At 42.2% G+C, this 14,216-nt stretch overlaps 1 protein-coding gene across 18 annotated transcripts in view; it reads left to right on the forward strand.

Moving 5' to 3' along the window:
* The window catches only part of EFCAB11 (EF-hand calcium binding domain 11), a 206,501-nt gene that overhangs the window by 65,168 nt on the left and 127,117 nt on the right, over positions 1–14,216 (forward strand). The window contains exon 7 of one of the 18 annotated variants that reach the window (XM_088839385.1): positions 5–14,193. The exons of the other annotated variants lie outside the window; for them this stretch is intronic. Within the exon in view, the coding sequence (XP_088695511.1) occupies positions 5–47 (43 nt within the window). The 3' untranslated portion in view covers positions 48–14,193. Of the gene's footprint in view, positions 1–4; positions 14,194–14,216 lie in introns of those variants that run through there. 18 annotated transcript variants of the gene reach the window in all.

Here is a 14,216-nt window from a genome sequence, read left to right on the forward strand (position 1 = left end):
CTAGGTTACAAATCGTAGCATGCAGTGAGACTGAATACCTCATCTGAATGCCAGTCATTTGTAATGTTAGCATGCTCTTCATTGGAGACACAAGACAAGAAAAAATGATTTTGAGGCCAGCTTGTGCATTAGGCCAAAAAAGAGTTTATCATTTGAATACTTCTTTTCTGGAGGAAGGAAGTTGTTAATAATTAACAACTTAATAAAATATATGAAAGCTTTAAAAAAGGAGATGCATTCTCTTCAATGAAGTAGCACAGATAGGCAGACTCTGTTCTATTATTACGGTGGTGATTCAGAGTGTCTCATTTAGCCAAGGGAATCAGGAAATGATACAGATTATCTCCTTTCTGTGCAGCTTCAGACCATATGCAGTCATAATATACTGACTGAAAGTTTACACTGAATTTAACATCCTAGTGATTTATAAGACTGAAATGCACTGCTTGGAGTAGTTATTGACTCTGCCTTCAGAGATGATAAAAAGATTCTGTTACTTTTCTTTTTTTAAGATGATAGTTTGCGTTTCATTCTGGCAAAAGCAGAGTTCTAGAGAGCGTTCCCGGTTTGCTGCTAGTAATTCCACTCCTCGGGTCCTTGACTTGCTTTGTCCATTCTGACCCTCACGGAGTCTGTGGTTTAATAGATTTTCCTCCTGGTTAGAGTAACACTTTAGAGGCCAGCGCTCCGTTTAGTGCCCATCTCCAGAAGGGCAATCCTTCTTCACACTGGCTTGGTTCCATGGGGCCTGGCCAGCCTGACGGACAGGGCAGGCGCATGCAGGCAGTTCTCGTAGCTTCTCCGACTCCATTGCTTGTTCTCCTGTCAAAGTGTCTGTGGTACGTAAGTGTGCACACACACACGAGTGAAATACTTGAGGCCGAAAACCAGATCTCTATATATTTTCCTCCCAAACTGAGAAACGAACCATTCCATTCCAAATATGGTTGAGAAGCCCCTTGGTTAACCCTGCCTGGTTGCATTTCCCTTCCTCTGCCCCAGTGATAATCACTATTCCTAAATTTTTTAAATCATTCATGTGTGTCTTTATATTTCATGATACATTTTTATGTATTTTAAATAATGACATAGCATTATTTTTTTTAATCTCTCAGGCTGACATAAATGCAAATTGCCTTTTCTCTTACTATATTTTAAAGACTCAGCCTCCTTGATAGCTTTCATGTCTTTTTCCTCACTGTGTAGTATTCTGTTGAAGCCTGAGAAGGCAGAATAACCAGAACTCTCTTTTGCCATCTAGAAGAAGTCGGGAAATAGATGCAAGTGATGGAGGGCAGTAAATACATATATCAGCTCTGTGTTTGTGAGACAGCTCTGTGCGAGGGATCGGCTTGCTGGAACGCAGCCAGAATTAAATGTTCACCCTTCTAATCACAGGCTGTGCAGTTAGCCTGGGACTCCCGCATAAGCTCTGCCCCTGGCACTGGAGCAGAGTACTGTGTACACGCCCCCCCGCCCCGCAGTCGGGAGGTTCTTACAGAGAGAAGGGGAGCACCGATTAGATGCGTCATTTCTCCAGGAGGGGTGAGTGAAGAGGTGGAGGCAGCCCGGGAGCGTTGCTCCGGAAGAGGTCCCCCGGCGTGGACGTGGATGGCGAAAGCAGCGCTCTCCCCAGAGCACTTTTCTCTGTTGTGTGAGTGCCCGTCCTCCTGTTGGCGGGCTCGTCTGTCGTCACAGTCGCGTGCAGCGGGTGTTCCTGCGGGCGCCTCCGTGTCCACACGTGGGGGCGGCAGTTAGCGCGCCCGCACCTGGGGACGCAGCGGCCAGGCGGAGGCGTGCAGGTCTGCAGCCTGAGCTGCTGCCTAAGCGGCCTCTCGCATTGCCTCTCACTAGCGCCTCAGAATGCCTTTCTATCCACAGCCTCATCAACGCTTGCCACCCAGCTCTTTAGTTTTGGCCAAGGTGAAGCGTGTGAAATGGCATTTTCTTACCATGTTAGTTTCCCTGATTGTAGTCAAGTTCAGCAGCATGCCTGCCGGCCTGTTCTGTCCGTTACCTGTTTATATTGCTGGCCCACATATAAATATTGAGTTGTCTCTTTTAATCTGTAGGGGTCCTTTATATATTCTTAGTACTAATCCTTTCTCATTTAAGTACAGAAAGTCTTTACCTATTTGAGGCTTGACTTTACATTTTTTTTTAATAGGGTGTCTTTTGATGTCTATCTGGAATATCAAAGGGCTTTCTCTTTTAGAGACTTTGACGTGTCCAAAATCTAAATTTATGTAGAGAATGTGGGTAGTGTCACTTAAGCATACTAAGAGGGTGTTGTGATTTTTTGCCTGTTGAAGTATTTATATTATTTTTGAACAACTGCCAATCTGTCTTCCCTATTTTAGGCAATTTGAACACTGTTTCTGCAGGATTTATGATACTTTTCAAATTCTTTTACACTATAGAATTTAGTGCTTAATGTTTAAATCTTAATACTTAAATTACAATTTTTTCTCTCAATATAGTTAATATGCTGTACTGCAAGATACCTCTGATCTACCAAAAAGCAAATATATCTACTGTTTGGAAACTCTGTGTGTGGAATTCTGCTTTTTCATTTTCACTAATCCTATGGTAATGCTGTATTAATGCTTCATTCTTTCCTCAGAGCTTTTAAACATTGGTATTATCCAAAGGCAGTTGAATCTGGATTAAATACCGTGCCACTTATATAAGGAAATTACATCACAATTTTGTTAATTCTTGATAAGAATAGTTCCTTACAGGGTTATAGATTTTTACCAATTAAAATATTCTTTAAGAGCACTTGGTACAGTCTCTTATTTTATACATACGGGTTTAAGTACCCCCCCAGGGTTGCACGCTTAGGTGGGCATAAGTTAAGGTTAAGACCGAGGTCTCTCAGCCCTAGCACAGGGTGCCCTTTGTTGCCGCAAAGTCTCAGAAGACTGTGGGGGCTTCCCAGGTGGCGCAGGGGTAGAGTCTGCCTGCCAACGCAGAAGACTCAACAGACCCGGGTTCCATCCCTGGGTTGGGAGGATCCCCTGGAGGAGGAAATGGCAACCCACTCCAGTGTTCTTGCCTGGAGAGTTCCATGGACAGAAGGGCCAGGCGGGCTACACAGTCCGTGGGGTATCGAAGTGCCGGACACAGTTAGGTGCCTGAGCACGCACGCAGAGCGGAAGACCGTGGCTTAACCAACGGACGTTTATTTCTCAGACTTCAGGAGACTGGGAGACCCAGGATCTAGGTTCTGGCGGGCTGGTGTCCGCTGGGGCCCGCGCCGTGGCCCGGAGACGGGTGACTTCGTAGTGTGTCCTGACGCGGCGGGGCAGGCAGGGGGCGCTCTGGGTTCCCGTCTGTGCGGCGCGAGTCGCGGTCCGGCTCCACCCTCGACCCGAGCACCCGCCGCCGCCTCCAAAGACCAGCGCGCCGCGGGCGAGAGCTCAGCGCAGGCGTTCGGAGGATGCAGACGCCTCGTCTGCAACATGTGTGTACAGATCATGGCTTTGCTGTCTGTTTGTGGACAAGGTTGGTTTGTACTTTTACAGCTAGACTTCCTTGACTGATAGCTTTCGGTGCAGCTGGTTGTTTTGCTGCTGGCATTTTTTCAGTTACTTAGTACCGGGAGAACAGCTTATCAGTAAGTTAGCTTCCATAAACTGGCCTTATGGAAGTAGCATATACTGTTTTCCTTCCCTGTTTAACTAGTGTTTACATGCTAGTCTTTCCAACAGGTTGTGTAAGTAAGTTAAGTGTCACAGCAAATTGTTCCAAAGTGGCATAGTAACAGTTTTCATAACCTGAAACTATGGAGCACTAGTTTAAATATGTAAAGAGGTAAGTCTGTAAATGTGTGTAGTTCTTCACAGTTTTTCCACACATGGATGTTTTTATTCATTAACTGTAGTGTGATTAGCGATAAAATGAGTACATTCACCCAAGAACTCAAATAGCATCATTAAGTCACAAACGCCCGTGCGCTCCTCCAGCCTGTCTTCCTGCTTGCCTCCCTTGAGAACTGCTGTCCAGAATTGAGTCTTTGTTATTCTCCTGCCTTAAAAATACATGCATACATGTATAAGCACACACACCTGCGTATTTTCCTAATGTTTAACTTTCCTCATCGTGTTCTTTAGTCACTAAGTCATGTCCAACTCTTTGCAACTCCACGGACTGCAGCATCCCAGGCTTCCCTGCCCTTCACTATGTCCTGGAGTGTGTTCAAACTCATGTCCATTGAGTCAGTGATGCCACCCAGCCATCTCATCCTCTGTCTCCCTCTTCTCCTTTGGGCCCTCAATCTTTCCCTGCATCAGAGACTTTTCCAATGAATTGACTCTGCATCAGGCGGCGAGAGTATTGGAGCTTCAGCATCAGTCCTTCCAATGAATATTCAGGGTTGATTTCCTTTAGGATGGACTGGTTGGATCTTCTTGCAGTCCAAGGGATTCTCAGGAGTCTTCTCTAGAAGACTTCTTCTCTAGAAGAACCACAATTCAAAAGCATCAATTCTTCAGTACTCAGCCTTCTTTATGGTCCAGCTCTTACAGCCATACATGTCTACTGGAAAAACCAAAGCTTTGACTAGGCAGAACTTTGTTGGCAAAATAATGTGTCTGCTTTTTAATATACTGTCTAGGTTTGTCATAGCTTTTCTTCCAAGGAGCAAATGTCTTTTAATTTCGTGGCTGCAGTCACCATCCACAGTGATTTTGGAACCCAAGAAAATAAATATCTTAAAACTATCTAAAAAAAAGAGTGTCAAATTTAGGTGTTTTGTGCCTTGTTTTTTTTCACTCATAATATATTTCTAATATTTATTCCTGTTTTGTGTATAGTTGTACTCATTTTAAGTATATTTAACATCCCATTGCATGAATTTACCATAATTTGTGTATTTTCCTGTTGGTGGGCATTTAGTAATTGCCACAAAAAATGATTCTGCTTATTTTTGCTATTACTCTTGATGCTATACGAACAATCTTATATCATTACTCTTGGTAGCTATGTGTGAGTGTTTCTGTTTGATATGTACTGAGGTTATAAGGTATACAAGTATTTATTTAGTGCCAAAATATTATAATACCAAATGATACTTCCAAATCATTTGTGTTAATTTACACTCCAGTCATCAGTATGTGAGAGTCTGTTGACCTGCATCTTGTCCAGCACTTGGTATTGTCAGACTTCTTTATCTCTTCCAGGGGAGTAGGTATGATAAGTCATTTAATAATGATTGATTTAATAATGATTTAATAATGATCTGTCTATCAGCTCGCTTCATGTTTGTTACCTGTCTGTATATTGTAGATATGCCCATGGTTTTCACCCACGTTTTTTTCTGCTGCATTTTCTATTGATTTGAACATGTTTTTTAATATATGTTCTTGGCACATAGGTGTTATCAGTTCACAAATATTTTCTCCCAGTTTGTGGCTTGTCTTTCCACTCTCTTCAGGTGTGCCTTTTGAAATATAAATCAAACTTAATTTGGTTGAATTTGTGAATTGTTTTGTCTGTAGAGCGATAGTGTCTCATTTAAGAAACCCCTCCTTGTCTCAAGTTCAGAGAAATACTCCTGTTCACAGTTTTTATAAAGTTTTGCTCTTGAAAATTAAGCCCATAATTCTTCTGGGGTTGATTTTTTACGTGTCTGTTTATTTGGCTGCGTTTGTCTTAGGCGTGGCACGGGGCGTCTTCATTGTCTCGTGTGGGATCTTTCACCGCAGTATGTGGATCGTCTAGTTGTGGGGTGCAGGCTCTTTTAGTTGCCCATGGCAGGTGGGATTTTAGTTCCCGAGCCGAGGATTGGCACCTGTATCTCCTGCATTGCAAGGCAGGTTCTTAGCCACTGGGTCACCAGGGCCGTTTCTGCAGTCGGTTTTGAGTGTGGCTTAAGCATGTGAGAACCTGGTCTCACTGTTTTCCTTACGGATAACCGGTATTTTTAGCTCTCTTTATCAACCGCGCCTTCTTTTCTCCCAGCTCTGCCACACTGCCTTCGTTTATGAGTTTTCTATTAATGTTTCTTTGGTCACTTAACCTGTCCCAGCACCAATACCACACTGTCCTCACAGAGTCTTAAAGTCTGTGGGGCGAGTCTCCCTCTTTACGTCTCTTCTTCAGTGGTGTGTTGGTTATGAGTTCTCTGCTTTAAATTCCAGAACTGGCTTCAGTTCAGTTCAGTTCAGTCGCTCAGTCGGAGCATCAGAAACCCTGTTCACATTTTAATTAGCATTGCACTGAGTCTAGAGATTTTCTGAAGAATTGATGTCTTAACAATATTGTCTTCCTATCCATGAATATGGTATATTTTCCATTTAATTAAGTATTCTTAAAAGCCTTTCGGAAAGCGTGTGCACTTTTCTGCATCGTCCTGCTACCAGGGTCATCGTCACAGTCCTGACGTGCTCACGTTAGGGGGCACTCCAGGGCTTCCCTGTGTGCCAGACCTCATTCTGGTACCTGGCGTTCGGTCTTCTCACCAACCTCATGAGGTGGTCCTAGTGATAGGTGATATTTTACACAGGAAGCTGAAGCACATGAGGTTGATTGCCTTGCCCAAGATCCTACAGCTAGTAAATGGCAGAGGAGGAGGTTTAGTCGCTAAGTTGTATCCGACTCTTGTGATCCCATGGACTGTAGCCCACCAGGCTCCTCTGTCAATGGGATTCTCCAGGCAAGGATACTGGAGTGGGTTGACATGCCCTCCTCCAGGGGATCTTCCTGACCCTGGGATGGAACTCAGGGCTCCCACACTGCAGGCGGTAACCTTTACCAGCTGAGCCAAAGATGCCTAGATGCAGAGTCTGCTTTTAGCCACTGTTCTATATTGCAAATAGGTTGTTCTGTGCTTGTATTGGATTTATTCCTGCATACTTATAGGTTGTTTAAATTAAGATATCATTGACATGACATTATGTCCATTTGAGGTGTACATGTGTTGATTTGATACATTTACATATTGTGATGTGGCTGCCTCTGTAGCATTAGTTAGTCCCTCTATCAGGTCACTTAAGGATCATTTCTCTTTTGTGGTGAGGACAATTAATATTTAGTCTTAGCAAATTTGGAGTTTATAATATGATATTTTATAGTTTTTATTGCTATTAAAATGGTAGCTTTTGAAAATTATTTTTTAAACTGCTTATAGAAACACTTAAATAGAAATGTAATTGATTTTTATATATAGATCTTGTAACCAGCAACCTTGTTAAGTTTATCTGCAGACTTGTGAAGGTATTTCTAAGAAGGTTCTGACACCAGTAGAAAATAGTAGCATTCTCCTCCTTTCCAGCCTTGCGTCTTTAATTTGTTTTTCTGGACTCACTAAGCTAGCTAGTACCTCCAGTGGTGACAGTGTCTTGTTCCCAAACTCAGGGAGAGAGGCTCCACCTTTTTATCATTTATTTTGATCATAGCTAGCTATAGATGTTTTATAATTATATCCTGTGTCAGATTAAAGAAGTTTCTCCCTAGTTTAGTACAAGAGTTTCTGTCAAGAATGGGCATTAAATTTTATTACATGCTTTTTCCTTATCTATTGAGAAGTTTTTTTTCCCTTTAATCTGTTAATGTTCTTAGTGGCTCATGTGTGTGTATGTATTAATGTAAACACAATTTGGTCACGATACTATTTTTTTATACACTATTATATTCAGTTTGCTAATATTTTACCTAAGACATTTGTGTGTGTGTGTGTGTTTAGGACCACATTAAAATAAATCCATAGATTGAAATTTTTGTTCCTACTCAAGGTTTGCTTAGATTCAGGCTACCGGTCTATATGAGGGCAATCAGTAGCCATAACTTTCAAGAGATAGCTTATCATTTTTGAAACACTTTTTCTTTTACTTCTTTGCTTAAGGTAACTTTCACGTTACCTTCTGGAGATAAGCTTAATGTGGGAAAGTTATCCCGTGAGATGATCCGTGCTGTGCAAGCCCTGAATCTTGTCTCCTGGACTCTTCTCCAATGAAAGCCACCAAACCAGAGCCCAGGTTCAGATAGGGACCAACACCGTCATGGCAGAAGTGGCCTTGGGGTGCTGCAGCCTCTTTGAATTTGAGCTGCCTTAAGAGTGTGGCCTGGCCCCACTGTCTTTTTAACTCTGTGTCTTCTTTAAGGTAGTTTTGTTTTAGTGTCTTACTTACCATTTTTTCCAGTGGGGGAATTGATCTGACTATCCAAAAACAGAAAAGTCTTCATGAATTATTAAGTACTTTTTCTCTCGAGCTTTTCTTTCTAAGCTCTCCTTTCCAGATACTGTTTTTTTTTTTTTAGACAAAACATTAGATATATTGGGCAGAATATTGGATTTATTAAGTTTTTGGAAAGACTAACCACTTATCTGTAAGAGATGATGAAAATATACAAACTTAGTGATCCCTTGCTGCAGTTTAGTGGCTCTGGCATTTCAGTTGTGCTGTATCTTCTATTGCTGTTTGAAAGATATGTCTGAGTATTTCTGAGCTCTTAATGTTCTTGTCTTGAGTATCATTTAGAAAGGTGTAACAGCTAAATATTTATTTTCATGGAACATAAAAGCATGTTATCAGGAGATATTGGTATAATTTAATGAACATGCTATTATTGAATTTCAACTTTTTTGTCTTATCTATTATTTATGAAAAGAAACAATGCAGTGTTTATTTTCATCAAGGTGTTATCTCTAAAAGTCACTTTTCATGCATGTAACTTCCAAATTTATTAAAATACATGTCTTAACTATACTTAGATCTAATGTAAGATAACTGCTTGTAATAATCTATTTCTGAATATGTTCATGGGTCCCTGAGACTACCACCAGCTTTGTGACTCACCAGAGGAATTCAGCATGTGACTGTACTTTCAGCTAGAATCTATTGCAGTGAAAGAGTAAGAGGCAGAATCAGCAAAGGGAAAGGCGGGCGGGGCTTGGTCCAGGGGACCCCGGGGCAAGCTTCCGAGGGTCCACTCTCACTGAAGCCACACGGCATGTGCTTCATTCCTCCAACAAGTTGTGATATCACGTGTGAAGTGTAGTCAACCAAGGAAGCTCCTCAGAGACTCAGCACCTAGGGTATTTATTGTGGGATGATTACGTAGGTGTTCTGTGCGGGGCATGTTCCAGAATTCCAGACTCACAGAAGGAAAGCAAGGGTTCGAGGTAAACCATACTCTTGCACAACTGTTTCTGGCACAGTGATCCGCTCTTATGACTTAGCGTTGGTGGGGGACTGCCAGGAGCCATCCCTGTGAGCAGGATGGCCAAGCAGGACTTCTGTGTTAACTCCTGTCTGCACATGGAGTTACGGCTAAATTTACTCCATGGCAAAAATAAATAAATGGTATGTTCTTTATTCATTTCATCCTCACAACAACCATTTCATAGATGAAACTCAGAGAGGTTAAGAAACTTGTCTGAGGTTGCACAGCTAATAAGTGGAAAGTCAGGATTCAAACTCAGGCTTCAGAATTCATGATTTATCGCTTTAGTAATTTTTTGAAACTATTCTCATTTTGTCCAACCTCATGAATAAGATGTTTTATACATTTTCACACAGCCATGATTCAAAGAAATTGTCTTCATGTAACCTCTTTTTACCTGCAGTGTTTTTTCATGGCTTTTAATTTTTAGATTTGGAAAATCATTCTAATTATCACAGGCAAGCCTTTCCTGATCTCATAGGCTTTCCTAAGCCTTTGTGTTTCTGAATTAGAGGATCTGAATGGTTTTTGTTTTTCCATTTTCTTACAGAAGGCTTGTCTGGCCTTTGACCACTAATTTTAGTTCCACTGTTTCTGTGGTCTTCCCTGGTGGCTCAGTGATAAAGAATCCGCCTGCCAGTGCAGGAGAGGCAGGTTTGATCCCTGGGCAGGGACGATCCTCTGGAGAAGGAAACGGCAGCCCACTCCAGTACTCTTGCCTGGGAAATCCTGTGGACAGAGGAGCCTGGCGGGCTACAGTCCATGGTATCAGAGAGTCGGATATGACTGAGTGACTAAAGAGCTTTCATTCTACACCTCCCTCAGTAGAACTGCAAGCAGGAAAGATTTCACCGTACCATGGCTTTTGAGCAGAAACAGGACAGCGTTTGCTGTTTCATTTCCTTCCTTGTAATTCTCATGGTGTTAACCATATTGCCTCCCTCAGCGTATTAGATTAGACAGTCATCTTTCAATGCCCCTAAGATGGCCATCTGGGATGTACCTGCTAACTAACAGAGTTTGCCTCTCTGTCAGTCAACTTCAGATTATTTTTTTTCTGGTTGAAATGAAGAGATCCACTGCTCACTATATCCATTCCCAGGAGAATACATTATAGCTTCAAGAAAAGTTTGAGTGTTAACACATGTGCTGAAATATAGTACAGACGTCTGATGTTTTCCCGTAATGTTATTTTACTGTTCATAGTCACCTGCTCTTTTGATCCCGGCATCAGTTTTCTTGCTTTATTCCCTAACACCTGTTCCCGAGAATGCATTTACAGTCTGTTGTCTTTGCTAAACGGTTGGTACACATGTTGGGAAAAGGTTGATTCTTACTGGTGATGTTCACTAAATACCTTGAGGACTCCTCGCTATTTACTTTCAGGGTTACTTTGTCTCAGGATAACGCCAAAGCACTACTTTTCCTGAGACGCCAGGCACGAAGTCAAGCTAGAGTACTGAGGCGTGAGCTCTCAGGAGCTCCCGGGTAGGAGGCAGTGTATTGTTCGTCTCATTAATAACTCTTTAAAAAGAGTTGTGAGGCTTTTGAGTTCCTCCCTGGTGCTGTGTCCTTTATTTCTGTAGGCTTGTGAAGCTGGTGTCTGTCTCGCTATGCTTCCTCAATCTCAATCTTGCCACACCTGCCAGCCGTCTGTGGCAGAGTTTGGGGAAGCTGTCTTCTGGAGCAGGAGTCTTTGTGGTTCTCTAGAAGTATTCTTTAAAACTGTGCGTTTCCTTGTGCATTTTTAGATTGATGCTAAAACTTGTCAAAGTAAGTTTAATGGTTGCAAAGCATATAATTTCCAGTGTATTGCAAACATTGACATTTAAAAATAAAACTGTTATGTCACTCTTAAATGCATTTATTGAGTACATACCATAGTGATTTGACACTCATCATTTTTCTTTCAAAAATGTGTGAACAAAAAAATAAAATTAAAAAATGTGTGAACAAGCACTTAAAATTATGTGAAAATGTTCTTTACCAATTTGAAATTTTACATCCTTCCTTTCTGAACTCATATTTCAATTTTTCTTCGCCCACTAAGTTTCTGCCTTCAGTTCAGTGCAGTCGCTCAGTCATGTCCAGCTCTTTGCGACCCCATGGACTGCAGCACGTCAGGCTTCCCTGTCCTTCACCAACTGCCAGAGCTTGCTCAAATGCATGTCCGTCAAGTCAGTGATGCCATCCAGCCATCTCATTGGGAAGTTTCTTCCTAATGGAATATTTTTTTCATCATTTTGGCTTTCGCTGCTAGTACTGTAAAGTCAGGCTTATTAAGACACAGTTTACAGATCATGGAATCGTCCATTCATAGATGTATCGTGGTCTTACGGGTTTTGATAAATGTATACCGTTGTGTAACCAGCACCGTAGTCAACATATAAAATATTTCTATACCTTTCAATTCCCTCCCTATACTCCTGGTCTCTGGTACCACTGATTATTATTGTCGCCGTGTTATTGCCTTTTGCAGAATGCCGTGCAAACGGAATCATGCAGTTTGTACTCTTCTGTACTGGGCTCCCTTCCCTTAATACAATGCATGTGAAATTCATCCGTGTCATCGCACCGACCAGATGAAACCATTAGTCACATTCTGTTGTATGGATGGATCAGTTTATCTGCTCATGGACATTGGGTTGTCTCCAGTTGGAGTGATTATGAATGTTGCTGCTGTACAGACATTTGTGTTCAGGTTTTTATTTCGCTATTTACCCCCATTTCTTTTGAGTTAATAAGTGTGATTTCTGAGCCCCATGGTAGGTGTCTGTTTGGTTTTATGGAGAAACTGGGACGCCTTTTCTGAATTCACTTCACCATTTTCCTTTCCTACAGGCAGAGTATGAGACTCCAGTTGCTGTCCACTGTTACTCACACTTGGTGTGACTAATTGTTTGTTTTGCTTTTATTTTTAGCCATTTATAATAGGTGTATAATAGTATCTCATTGTGCTTTTAATTCATGCTTCCCTAATGACTGATGACTCAAGCAATGGTTTCTTGTTCCGTTTGCCATCCATGCCTTTGTAATGCAGGATTTGTTCAAATCTTTGCTTGTGTTTTAATATTTTTTTTAAACTACTGAGTTGTAGGAGATTTCTACATATTCCAGATGCAAGCCCCAGCCTATGACTTTCATTTTCCTTTCCTTTTAAAGACAGAAGTTCTTTATTTTGATGAGATCCAGTTCGTGATTTTTTTAGGATTCGTGCTTTTTTTGGTCTTATTCTTTGCCTAGTGGCAAGTGTGATGGTTAGTTTTAAGTGTGACCCTGGTATCCGGTTTTTCATGAGACACCAGTCTAGATGTTGCTGTGAAGATGTTTTTAAGATGTGATTAATGTTTAATTAATTTAATTGGGGCGTCCCTGGTGGCTCAGCAGTAAAGGATCCGCCTGCAATACAGGAGAGGTATTCGATCTCGGGTCGGGAAGACCCCCTGGAGGAGGAATGGCGCCCTACTCCAGCGTTCTTGCCTGGAGAATCCCATGGACAGAGGACCCTGGCGGGCTGCAGTCTGTGGGGTTGCAAAAGAGCTGGGCACGACTTAGCGACTAAACAACATAGTTAAATGGGAGACTTTGAGTAAAGTAAATGACCCTTCGTAATGGGGGTGGGCCTCATCTAACCAGTTAATGTCTATGAGAAAAAGACTGAGATTCCTTGAGTAAGGAGTTCTGCCTCTAGACTGAATTCAGACTTGAGCGACTGTAATGTCAACTCTTCCCTGACTCTCTCTTATTTTTCCTTGAGCTTTATATTTGCCTATCCTTGTGCCAATACCACGCTCTCTTAATTATATGACTTTATAAGTCCCGATATCTAGTAGTATGAGTCCTAGAGCCTTATGATTTCTTCAAAATTGTCTTGACTGTCCTAAACTCAGTGCATTGCCTTATAAAATTTCAAGCCCACATTCTTAACCACTATTTTACTGCTCCATAAGTTTTATTAGCTTTCTTTTTAATGAACTAGTCAAGAGAACCAAGCCAATTGACCCCTAAGTCTATATTCTTAATAACCACACTTCAGTTCAGTGCAGTTCAGTTCAGTCGCTCAGTCGTGTCTGACTCTTTGTGACCCCATGAACCACAGCACGCCAGGCCTCCGTGTCCATCACCAACTCCCGGAGTTCACTCAAACTCATGTCCATCGAGTCGGTGCTGCCATCCAGCCATCTCATTCTCTGTTGTCCCCTTCTCCTCCCACCCCGAATCCGTCCCAGCATCAGAGTCTTTTCCAGTGAGTCAACTCGTCGCATGAGGTGGCCAAAGTATTGGAGTTTCAGCTTTAGCATCAGTCCTTCCAGTGAACACCCAGGATTGACCTCCTTTAGAATGGACTGGTTGGATCTCCTTGCAGTCCAAGGGACTCTCAAGAGTCTTCTCCAACACCACAGTTCAAAAGCATCAATTCTTTGGCAATCAGCTTTCTTCACAGTCCAACTCTCACATCCATACATGACCACTGGAAAAACCATAGCCTTGACTAGACGGACCTAGTGATTAACGGAATAAAGCAGGAAATGACCTAAATTTCATAAAAGAAGAGGTAACTTTCTAATGTCTTTAAATATGAAAGAAAGAAGCAAGACAGCGTAGACCAGAGAAAAAACAGTCATATAGTCTGAGGCTGTCCACCAGAGCCCGGGGCTGAATCCTGAAAACAAGGCTGCTGAGTCCTGACGGAAGGACAGGAGCGGGGCGTGCATACTGGCAAAAAGAGAAGTCGAAGGAAAGCGGGAAATGCAGCTCAGGTCAAAGCCAGTGAGGTGGAGGAGCGGAGGAGGGCAGCACCGCACAGACCCTGTCCTCAGACAGTGAATCACACCCTAATGTTGGGCACACTGCTTCACAACAAGCAATTTAGAAAAATGCAAAAGGAAGTACAGAGAGCAATTAAAGAGACGTATGCTCTTGAGAGTCCCTTATACTGCAAGGAGATCCAACCAGTCCATTCTAAAGGGGATCAATCCTGGATGTTCATTGGAGGGACTGATGCTAAAGCTGAAACTGCAATACTTTGGCCACCTCATGCGAAGAGT

Source organism: Moschus berezovskii, chromosome 9 (genome assembly GCF_049115385.1).
Source record: "Moschus berezovskii isolate FMDL1 chromosome 9, NW_MosBer_1.0, whole genome shotgun sequence".
Taxonomy (NCBI): domain Eukaryota; kingdom Metazoa; phylum Chordata; class Mammalia; order Artiodactyla; family Moschidae; genus Moschus; species Moschus berezovskii.